At 37.2% G+C, this 12,552-nt stretch overlaps 1 protein-coding gene across 1 annotated transcript in view; it reads left to right on the top strand.

The window, feature by feature from the left end:
- LOC148163804 (uncharacterized) overlaps positions 1-9,354 on the top strand; it is a 124,349-nt gene extending 114,995 nt beyond the window's left edge. Inside the window, 2 exon segments of the mRNA XM_088025735.1 lie at positions 4,569-4,711; positions 9,252-9,354. Of these exon segments, the coding sequence (XP_087881861.1) occupies positions 4,569-4,711; positions 9,252-9,354 (246 nt within the window).
- The last annotated feature ends 3,198 nt before the right edge of the window (positions 9,355-12,552 follow it).

Raw genomic sequence — 12,552 nt, 5'->3', positions numbered from 1 at the left:
AAACCATGAGAAATGCAATGGCTCAGGAAGCGGACTTGAGGACAGAGGCACCACTAACAATCTGGCAAGAACTTCCCGTTAGAACACAACAGCAGTCCAAATCGTCCTAAGTGTTTGACATGTATGAATCTCATTATCGTTGCAAACTGGTAAGCCAAGTATCTGTAAAGTGGGAATACTCCACAAAACCTGGTGTGCAGGAAGAATGTTACAACAGCATGAGGAGTCAGAATAGAACCATTTATGATAATAATAATTAATGACTTGCTGTTGTGCCAGGTCTTCACGTAAGCCCGTTACTGACCGTGTGACATAAGAATACTTGTCCTCTAAGAGTAAGGGGACTGGAGCTCTAGGAGCAGACCACAGGCCTCAAGTGGTAGAAGACCAGAAACCTTAACCCAGGTGTTGTGACTCCACATAGAGTGCTCTCCCTGCTGCCCTTCAGCAACCCCCACAGGGTTAGTCCCATATTGGATCACCAGAAGGGCTGAACCGGCTGACCTGGACCTGGAGACCAGAACGGGCCTAACAGTGCTCTCAATCTGGTATAATTTGGCATCTGCCTCTGTCACACCACTGTCTGAGCTTGCAGGTGCCAAATCTGGGTTTGTTCTTTTGATCTTTCCTGACATCTCTGCATTATTTTGCACCGTTGATCATGTTTTTGAGACCGTCTGCTTCTCTGACTTCCATGTCACCTGTGCTACTTCTATCCCCTTGGCTATGGGCTTTTATACTCAAACTTAGCCTGGATAATAGCTTGTATTTATTGAATGCCTCTTACGTGGCACGCATTGTCCAAGTCCCTTTACATGTATTCACACGTATTTATTTAATCCTCATGATAATCCTATGAATCAGATGGTACTCTTGTCTCTCTTGAAAAAATAAGGAAATTTAGCAACAAAAGAAAAAATACACTGGACTTCATCAACATTTCTGATGTTTGTGTGTCAAAGGACACTAGCAAGTGGGGTGCCTGGGTGGCTCAAGTTGGTTGAGCTACTGACTCTTGATTTCGGCTCAGCTCATGGTCTCGGGGTCCTGAGATTGAGCCCCCAACAGGCTCCATGTAGAGCTCTCTCTGCCCCTCCCCCACTCGAGCTCTCTCTCTCTCTCTCCCTCTATCTAAAATAAATAAATAAAATCTTTTTAAAAAAAGAACACTATCGAGACTATCAAGAGAGTGAAGACAGCTCACTGAAAGGGAGAGGGTATTTGCAAAGCATATGTTCAATAAAAGATTAATATCTAGAAAAAATAAAAAACAACTCAACAACAAAAATAAGCAACCTTATTAAAAAATGGGCAAAGGATTTGAACTCAGATATTTCTCCAAAACATATATACAAATGGCCTCCTCTTGCTTGATATTTTAGCAGCAGCTGACATGTTAATCACTGTCTCTTTTATGGAATGATTTCTTCATCCTGCTTCAGGGACACCACTTCTGTGTCACTAACTGCTCCCTCTCAGTCACCTTGCAGGTTCCTTTTTATCTCCTGACCTACAAACTTCAGATTCCTCAAAGATCTCAGTGTTCCGACTCCCTCTGACTTACGGTCATGACTTTAAACACGACCCACAACGCTGACATCTCCCACTCTCTTTCTCTTGAACTTAGACTCATATATGCAACATATATCCAAATGCCTATCCGGCATTTCCACATAATGATTAAGAAGTATTTGATACCTAACCTGTCCCAAACCAGCTCAATTTCTACCCAAACCTCACTGGCTTCCCTCACTCCCTTCATTCGTGACCGCACTGTACAAACTACTCTGCATCCTCCATATCCTTCTTCCTTGGCTTTGTTTTCTGTAGAGTGTTGACCACCCCCACCCCCCTCCCCCAACTCCCGGGATATTGTCTGGCTCTCCCTCTGGTATTCAGTGAGGGCAGAAACCTTGTTCACTGCTCTGTCCTTAGCGCTGAGAACAGTGCCTGGCATGTAGCACACGCTCAACTGAATGGCCATGATAGCTTTAGCTAGTTGAAATACTAAGGGAGAGGGTGTAACTAAATAGAGTTTTAATTAATACAGATTATGTGATAGATAAAAAATTCTTCAAAACCTGGTACCCAGGTGGGAAATAGTATCAGGGGTCCTTAGGTGATAAAATGCTGGGTACCTCTGGATTCAATTATTCCAGGTTTTGAATTTCAACTGAACTTTGACTCAATACTATTTCAGCAAGAAAAATTTTTGAATTTTGGTACCGGGTCTGGTCCTACTGTCCTCTGAACATGTACGAACTTAAGGTTTTTTCCAGTCCAACATTTTCCTGTATTTTGATCAAGTTATTTCTGCAAGAACTGAACACTGCAGCATTTCTCCTTTTCTCTAGGCCCGGCCCCAGGGTTAGCCTAAGAGGTGACGGCTTGAACACACACAGGATGATAAGCTTTTTTCTTATATGTGAATAGAAGCCCAAAGTAACAGTGAAATCCTACACATCCTCAACTCACCAATTTCTCAAATTACATTTTTTTCCCTATTATACAAGTGTTTCACATTTATTGTGGTGAAAAAAACCTAAGTCACCCTATGTCACTGTTTAAGGGATTTATCACTGTTAAAATTCTTCTGATCTTAGTGTATCATATATTTTGTATAGTAATCTTGTCATTAGCTACCCTTACCAGTGTGTCATAGCTTCATCTTCTAAGTTCAGGCAAGACAAGTAAGTGGCTTCATGGCTAATAACCAGGCATGAGTGCTGAAGAATAAAGCATTTTAGATCAAGGAACAGGATATGAAACAAAAGATTGATACTTTTGTTGCTGAGGGGTGCCTGGACGGCTCAGTAGGTTAAGCATCAGTTGGTTAAGCATCTGCCTTCGGCTCAGGTCATGATCTCAGGATCTCCGGATCCAGCCCCGGATCCAGCCCCGCATCGGGCTCCCTGCTCAGCGGGGAGTCTGTTTCTCCTTCTCCCTCTCCTCTGCTCATGTTCTCTCTTTCAAATAAATAAAATCTTTAACAACAACAAAAAAGATTCTTTTGTTGCTGAAATGAAGATAAACCAGGAAATTCTATTCCTATAGAGGAAACATTGGAATAGGACATTCCCTCTTAATGAAAAGATTATGCCATCTAAGAGGAAAGGAGTAATATGCAATCATAGGGAACTATTTGTTCCTTTTAAATTCTTAGACCCCCACCTTGCAAGCACTAGTATTAGACTGATTTAAGATGTAAAATACGCTCAATTCTTAGCTGGAGCCAGCTATACTTTTTAAAACTACCATCATTGACCCCTACCATCTTTCTTTTTTTTTAAGATTTGATTTGAGAGAGAGAGAGCACGCACATGAGTGGAGACACGGGACTTGATCCCAGGACCCTGAGATCATGACCTGAGCCCAAGGCAGGCGCTTAACTAAGTGAGCCACCCAGGCGCCCCGTGACTGCCCTTTTTTTTAAAAATATTTTATTTATTTATTTGACAGAGAGAGACACAGCAAGAGAGGGAACACAAGCAGAGGGAGTGGGAGAGGGAGAAGCAGGCTTCCCGCTGAGCAGGGAGCCCGATGCGGGGCTTGATCCCAGGACCCTGGGATCATGACCTGAGCCAAAGGCAGACGCTTAACAACTGAGCCACCCAGGTGCCCCTTTTTATCTTCTTAATGTCAAGATTGAATATTTCTTAGGCTGCTCACCTGTGTCATAAATATAAGCACTCTTTCACCCTGGAATAGAATGACAAACTTCGCTTTACATAGTACAGTTTTTTCTCATTAATAGAGAATCTTAAGAATTTTAGCCTTGGAAGAGAATTTTAGAGGTCTAGTCCAATTCATAATTAATGTTTTTTTTAAGCAGGAAACTGTACCTTGAAATGGTTAAATGATTTGCCTGAGTTTTAGAGAAGTAGTTTTGTCCATAATCCAAGTCTACAGACTTCCAAATTCAAGGGCCCTGTACTCTCCTAGAGTTCAGCTGTAAAATGAAATGTATCCACAGGCAGCTGATGGTAACGAGGTCTTTTACAACTGGGGAGGACACTGGTTCTGACACTCCGTGTGTACAACTTTGAGTGAGAAAACTACTGAGCCTGTTTACTTACCTTCAAACAGTATATTCAGATTCTAGGAACATGTTTGATGCCTAATGTTATTTTGTATATAAATGTAAACATTTTCTCATAGGGACATATTTAAGATCTTTCCTCAGATAAGTAGGACTGGGGCGCCTGGCTGGCTGTCAGTAGAGCATTTTTTTTTTTTAAAGATTTTATTTATTTATTTGACAGAGACAGCGAGAGAGTGAACACAAGCAGGGGGAGTGGGAGAGGGAGAAGCAGACTTCCCGCTGAGCAGGGAGCCCAATGCAGGGCTCGATCCCGGGACCTTGGGACCATGACCTGAGCCGAAGACAGACGCTTAACGAATGAGCCACCCAGGTGCCCCAGTAGAGCAGGATTCTTGACCTGGGGGCATGAGTTCAAGCCCTATGCTGGGCATAGAGCTTATTTAAAATTAAAAAAAAAAAGTTCAAAAAAAATAAGTAGGACTGATTTTTTATGAAGATTCTGAAAATGTTCTATTCATTTTTACAGATGTACATTCGGGGAAAATTAGTATTTGCCAACTTTATTTTCAATGGTTATAGCACACCTGCTAAAGACCTTCAAAAGCAAATTGTGAAGACAAAGAGTGATTATCATACAGGGTATCTCCTACCCAATGACTTCAGGATCTGGTACAGTAACTACACATATTCTACCTTACCTCACACTTTTCATTAGTAAATCCCAGACAAGGGCCAAATGTCAAGAATTGCCTTTATGAATGCTTGTTCCTTGCTTCAAATCTTTTCTGGGAAGAGGTAGCTTATCTATTTAAAAGTTCAGTTCAAGTCCATTTGGAGGCATCATTGAGCTCGCTGACAAGACACCATGAGCAAAGCTTACCCTCAAGGTATGAAAAAATTTAATGGACAAGAAATTATCATTGAAATTGAATGGTGGTGGACAGGTCCAAGGAATATTGCGGGGTTTCAGTCCCTTTATGAATCTTGTGATAGACGAATGTATGGAGATGGCAAGCAGTGGGCAACAGAACGATATAGGAATATGAGGAAACTAAACAACAGGTGTGTTCACTGGAAGAAAACTGCTTCCACATGTCCCCTCTCTCCATAGCACCTGTTTTTCACAATATAAAAATCAGGTCATGGGCATTTTCATATTGAACTTCTTTGTTAAATACATTTTGGTAATAGTAAAACAAACAAACAAGTAAATCAAAGTTCAGTTCAAGGAAGGCCACTTTCTCTTTAGCCAGCACTCGGTCTGCAGAGCCATTTGGGAGTTACTATGAATGTTCCCAAGACTGTAGCTGAGCTTAGGAAGGTTCAAAAAAATCATTCATTCAATTACATAGGACATTCAGTATGTCTTTTCTGTCAGGGAGGTCCTACAAGTCAACAAATTGAAGATGATTAGAATGTATCTGATGGGGACAGTCACTAAGAAGGGTGAAAATGGAGCTTTTAAAATTCATCTATTGTTTTCACTCCGATAACTTAGCATGTGAGGCACTTTAATGACCAAACTTAGACTAATGAATCCACGGTTTTCCTAGAAAACTGCTGTCATTTGTCGGTATGTTAACAAATTCTGGAAAATACTATAATAGAAGAAAAATGGAGATAAAAAGAAAATAAATTTTTACCTTTTGGCTGATTCATGTTGCAAGCACCAGAATAAAAAAAGCACACCCACAGAAGACACAGAGAAGTACAGATTTTATTAGAGACTTGTTAGGCTTAGAAGGAACAACAATAATACAGGCATATACAAACCTACTGTTCATTCTTGTAAAAGTCCTTTAAAAATTTGATAAGAAAAAATACATCAGGTGATCAAAGAAAGCATTGATGAGAAAGGCTATAATCTCAAGTCTTCAGGTAGGGTAGGAAATGTGCAGTTCTACAAAATATAGGTAGTCAGAAAGTAAAAATATCTCTGAAAGAATATTCTTAAATGGTATTTTAAAAAAATACAGCTTAACACTCCAGTGTTAAATGAAGAGTGAAGACTGACTTTAGAAAATTACTTACATGTAAACAAGCCCGAACTCTGTAAGAGAGTTCACACGTTCCTGTTTTCAGTGTTCATATAATGTTAAAAGAGAATGCAAATGCCTCCCCCAAATACTGAGAACACTTACTATACATAAACAAAAGATGGGTTCATACATTTCAGGCTATGTCAAGAAATAGTTACGTATGCTCACAGATTAGGGCACAGATACAAGACTGCTAATGTCAGGACATCTTCCTGTTTGGGTGAATGCAAAATGTCATAAATTTTGGAAGACACCAATGTAAGGCTAACCTATTTAATTCTAATATAGTTCATTAGAAAAAAACGAATATGAAGAATTGAGGCATAAATTAAGAGTGAATTTACAAGACTGTAAATGCATTTAAATCATTTGACATTAAAAGGAATCAAAATCCAAGATCTTTAGATCCAAAGTCTATTGTTTTATCAAAAAAACATACATATACTAACATGTATAGTGTTTTGATTTATGTAAAAAGGAAACACTGTGCAAACAGGAAAACACTGAGAGAGAAGGGTAAACATAATATGATTTAAAAGGCAAAAATAATAGAAGCCACAGGATGCAGCATCTGTATGATGAATGAGATAACTAATCCCAGGGTTAACTCTTCAGAATGAACCTCAAGCTCACAGTCCTATTTTAAAGGATAACTCACCGATCCAATTTTTCTGATGACAAGTCTTGGAGGAACAGCACAGTTTGAGGCTCTTTTCACAGTTGGGAGTCCTTGATTTGTCTGCGATTATTTCAAACACGGTCTAATCCTATTGAAATGTCAGTATTACCAAAAGTATACATTTCCATTGTGTATCATAACCTTTGGATTTGGGGTCTTTTCATGCCTTTTCAGAAATCCTGTCCTCAAATTAAGTAAAACAGCAATGTCACAGTTATGATGTGAGACCACGTGATGAATCAAGTAGGTCAGAATCTTTTAAAAATCCAGAGCAGCAGGGTACAAAAATAAACTTACTAAAAACCTTATTTTGCAAAATACTTTAGTAATCTGTGAGGTATTAATCCATTTCCACTCTATCATCCTAACTTGTTTCCATCAACCATAGCAGATTCTGAAACGTAGTTTACAATGAATCTGACAAGGGACTTGGTGTCTACAAACGATGCTAAGGTTCTTCCCAGACCTGACCCTAAAAAGCAAAGCTCAAAGCAATATGGTGGATTCAAGATTAAAAAAAGGCATTGGTCTCCAGAAAGAGAAGTTTAAAATTACTTAACATTGGAATTACAGGGCAAAGACCAAGTGCCTTTCAGAAACTATGTACAATTAAATGAGACTGCTATCATACTGTTGAGTGGAAAGTGGGAAAAACAAAAACAGAAACCATTAGTTTGCGGGAGAAATTTTTTTTTTTTTTTGGTGGCTAAATTGTTTAACCATAAAATAGAGCTAGAGATCTGATAAGTTACAAGAACAGTTCTCCCACCAGCAATTCGTAATAGCCATATTACATTTCACATTTCTACTGTGATAAATTACTGTAATGTCAAAGTCTGGTAGACTTTATCTTGCTATCCATTGTTATTCCTCTAATTTTAGAAGGATTAACCAACCAATTTTTGCTAACTGTAGGCACACACACAAAGAAAAGTGAATTTTGGTGAACGTAGGATGTCTAGTCAGCCTCAGGTTCTCTTCAGTCTTCACATTCTTGATGTTCCAGGAATGATGCGCGAGTTTAGGTTGGTTCTAGGATAGGCCCAGGGGCCTGGTTTGATCTGGGATCCCTGGGACCATACCTAGAACAAACCCAAACAAAACCAAACTCCTTGGGAGTGCTTTCAGCTCAGGTGACTTCTGGGCTTTTCACCCATATGGACCTCCGGGGCTGTACCAGGACCATACAGCAATCTTTAAGGAATGGGAGTGGCATTTCTGGAGTTTTCTGTACGTTGCCAGGTGCTAGTACTGTGCAGAAAATACTTTGACTTAAATATGGAATTAAATTTACTTGGGAGAGGAAAAAAGATATCTAATTTCTTAGGATATCATAAAAAATAAACTTGTAAAAGACATGCTTTAGTTTTAGAAAAGATGCTCAAGATGAAATAAACTCATTTGGAGGCAGCCAACATTTAGGAAATGTTATAAAAGTGAAAAATGTAAAGTTCAAAACAGAATTATCCCTTATCTTTAGAAACTCTTAAGATACAAATATGAGGGGAAATATCTATTTCTACAATGACTCATAGAATATACTCACTTTGAAAAATAGTGTGTCACAAGTACACACAACTTAAATACTGTCCTATTTTAATAACATGCTGGCCACGTGCCGAATGAAATTCAGTATATAGGGATGAAACAAATTAACTCAACTGCTGACAGGTTAAAATGTACAGCATTTAAAAAAATACCATATGCATTTTAATTTATCACACATTTTAGGATTTCTATAAAATCAACTCCTTCATGTTATGCTTTAGTATATGTGAATCCTGGAATCAGTTCATCCTCTTCTTGATTTATAGCAATTACACTGAGTAAAATCACTTTCCTTTTACAACTATACACAAGGAGTATTTTTTTCCTTGTACCCCCAACCAGGGTTTGGCATCATGGCTATTCTGTAATGGCAGTCTCAACTCAAGAAATGGGTTTGGGTCATCTATTTTTAAATGAATATTATATCATAATTCCCTTCCAGTAGCATATGAATAACGTTAGGTGATGAGTCATGGCCATAGACTGATTTTCCAATTACCCTGTATATGATGGATGGATGAATCAACGTATGGACTAAAACATAATCAGCCTACTGGTAAAACTAAGTTATTCAAAGCCAGGATATCCCTTTCTAGACAGATTTGAATTTTACTTGGAAACATAATAACATGCAAATTTCATGTTTATTTTTCATTCAAGAGAGAAAAATCATGCTTAACATATTAAATGATAATTTAAACACGCAAAATATAGAATGACACTAGGAATTTAGTCATTCAAATATCTGTCAATATCATTAGATCTAACACTGATAACTTTTGGCAAGCTTTTAACATGTATTTCACTGAGTGAAAACAAAGATACTGTCTTAAAATCTTGCACAAAGAACAAATTCTTTGTGGTAAAACTGCCTAGAGTCTAAAAACCTTATTACTTCTCAGTTCTCTGGGATATCAATAATGATAGTTTTCTTATTTCCCAGGACTCAACCTACTTCATGTTTCAGAAATGAAGATGCATCTCCAAAAACAAAACCAAACTGGCCAAAGAAATTCTTTGCAGCATGTGGTATCCAATTCATTTAGAGAGTACTGCAGAAAATGCTAATTTGAGTGGGTTGGTTTTAATCAGACCCAAAAAATTAAAGGACAGAATATAGAGAAGGTAAAGTATAGAAACAAAATGGTTCCCCTTGTACAATAACAGCTCATCTATTTTGAGAGCAGGTATTGAATTTAGCAACTTCACTTATTTTAAAGATAGCAATGAAATAGGTAGTGAGTAATCGATACTCACAAAATCCATGCGTTTTAAGTATAATCCAGTTTTTTAGTCTTCACTGAGTCAATTTACTCTAGCTGTCTTAGTTACCTTGTTTCCAAAACCAAAGCAGACTAGAAGGAGCATTACGAGGGTGGAGAAAGGCCACTGCTAAGGGCACACGTAAGCAAGCAGTAACTGCAGGAACTGGAGGAATCAGAACTACTAACAGAAAACAAAGACAAGAAAATGAAAAAAAGCACAGCAGAATGGAGCCATTTAGTAAAAGGGCACATAGCTCTCAGTGCCTAATTAGACTATCAGTATAATAACTGTTAATAATGATCATTCTGACATCAAAAAGATTAAAATGATTTTCATATACTGTTTAATAAGACAGCAACGCATACTGTTTTAAAAGGATTACCTTCAGAAATTATTCTAAAAATTTTTAATGCTTAAAGGGGTCTAAGCTCTATAGAAAACTCAGATATCTAGAATGAGTCATTCTCCAAATATTCAGTTAGCCAGTTCTTCCTAAATTAGCCATGCATGTTTAGTCTCAAACCTATAGTTCTAGAATATAAATCTTGGTGAACAGAATTGGAGTCACATTTACAATGCTCTAAGTTTTCAGTCTGTGTCCTATACTAGGAACAATCAGAACAAAACATTTAACATTTTCCTAAAATACACACAATGATTTGTACAAAGATGGTAGGTGGATTTTCTTTTACAGCTGAATTCATTTATGGAGAGTCCTAGAAACATCAATATATAAAAACTGAATTAATATTTTAAATATATGGCAATCACATATTCAACCAAGTATTTTTAGCAAGTTCTTAGTAAAGAATGAAGAGGCAAACAAAAGTATGTATGCTAAGCAGCCAAACGGGTACCACAAAGTCCATGCACTTAACTGACCGAAAAAGCCCCTTAGCCTTCTTTCAGTCTACTTACTCTTATTTTAGACACAGTTCTAGCAAGCTTGGCAATCTGGTTTCTCAGGCCACAGCAGATTAGAAGCAGCAAAGTAGGGGCCTAGTGCAAGAGGCAGGCACCCAAGACAGCAGCAAAAAGTGACAGCTGATTTTCAGGGAAGATAGAGAAACTGGAAACGAGATATAGCTCACAAAGCACAGCATCGTAGGGTCATAGAGTAAAAAGACATGTAACTTCATCTATCTTAGGAGTCCCTGAGGGTGCATTTTTGTTTATCACCCTGTGATAGGAACTGATATTCTTAAAGATGACAAAGAAAAAGTTAAATTAGATCCTAAATAGTCTAGAAAAAAGTGCAGAAGGTACATTCTAGAAATTTTCCTATTCAACTACTAAAAAAAGTTATGAATAAATGGATTTGCCTCAGTTACATGAAAAATTAACTCATGCAAGTTAGTTACCTGTCAATGGTGACAAGTAAATTGTTACTGTACTTAGGGCATTTTTTTCGTATTTTGTCTTCCAGTAGATTTGTTGCTTCATTTTCTAATATAAGTGTGAATTACACAGACATGTTCTTATCCATGGAAGTGGAAGAATAAATCAATCTTTGTCTGGTTTTCATTCTTGGCATCTATGGTCTTATGGCATTTAGTTCTTGTTTCCTTGTTTTATTTAGATACGGAAACAATGTATTATGATTAAACTAAATCAGTTGAACTTTTCTTCTGACATGATTTCTAATAATTTATCAAAATATTTCACATATTACTTATGGTGAATAAATAAAAGTTGGTCACAGAGTGAAATGACCCTTAGCATTCTTTTTGGTTAACATCCCATTGACTTAAAATTTTGTGAAACGTATCAGAATTTAATTCTTTTTATGCTTTAACATCAAAAGCTTCTCCACCTTTATTATGTAAATCAGAATAGTACTACTTATTTTTCAGAGAATTTTTAAAAATTTTTTGACCTATTTTACTAACATAACCAGATCTTTTTTTCAGGCTTAAAATTTTCACTTCTTTTTTAACTACTTCTGAGAAGTCAGAGTTCACCAACATCACTTAGCAATCCAGAGAATTTGGTTTTTGCTGGAAAAACTCCCCATGACATTATTAGGTCAGCTGCACCCATAGCTTTTAAATGATGGATCTGAGATTTAAACTCAAAACTATCCTTTTGTGTTAAAGCTTTAAACCCATATTCTTAAATTTCCCTAGAAATTTGCTTTAAATGTGTTTCTCCTGACTTGTCTCCAAGAACTTGAGAAATCAAACCTGAGTCAATACATCAGTTCTTAATTAAATATATTCAAACGTACAATTTTAATGAAGTACAATTTTAAAGAAGGCTTAACTTAGGAAGTCAGATAATACAGACAACTTAGAATATAAGCAGAGGATCACAAATCAAACACCAGCAAGTCTGGCCCAATGTATGCCAGATATGCAGGGTTTTAATGAAAGCTGAAAAAAATAAGAATTTTAGGTATGATTAACCGTTACCAGATCATTTACTGCCATGACTTTCTTTAGTAGGCAAAGGGTAAAAATCTTGTCTTTAAGAGTGCCCCAAATAGCTTCTTTCATGCATTTTTACATTAAGTACTAGGTTTGTCCTGGTAAAATAAACTATGGAAATGTTCATGTTAAAAGCTGTTAGGATATTACTCCTAACAAGAAGTATCTGGTCAAAATACCATTGTAAAATTTGGAAAGCACAATTATCAGCGTTGCATCACAAAATATTTTTCCCAGAGGGCTTCTTTTGGAAGGAGGATGGCAACTATTAAAACTAGTCAAAAGCCTGATAATAAAAAGTGAAATATTCTTAGAAAAGTAACACGAGTACCTAATTATAATTACATTGACTTGTTTTTATTTCCTAAGGTATTCATGGCAAGAAAAAGTCTTAGATAGACTAGGTTCTTAAATTTTAGTGGGCATAAACATCACCTAGGTCTCATTCCAAAATGACCAACTAAGACTGGATTGGGAGTATGGCCCCTAATCTGCAATGTAAAAATAAGACCTCTAATTTACTCTAAGTTGATGCCCCATTAAAAAAACCGA

The sequence above is a fragment of the Eumetopias jubatus genome, unplaced genomic scaffold (assembly GCF_037043125.1).
Source record: "Eumetopias jubatus isolate StellerSeaLion01/CBP00866 unplaced genomic scaffold, mEumJub1_p1.0 scaffold_8, whole genome shotgun sequence".
Classification (NCBI taxonomy): Eukaryota; Metazoa; Chordata; class Mammalia; order Carnivora; family Otariidae; genus Eumetopias; species Eumetopias jubatus.
The sequence above is the reverse complement of the archived record's forward strand: the minus strand, read 5'-3'. Positions and strand labels throughout refer to the sequence as shown.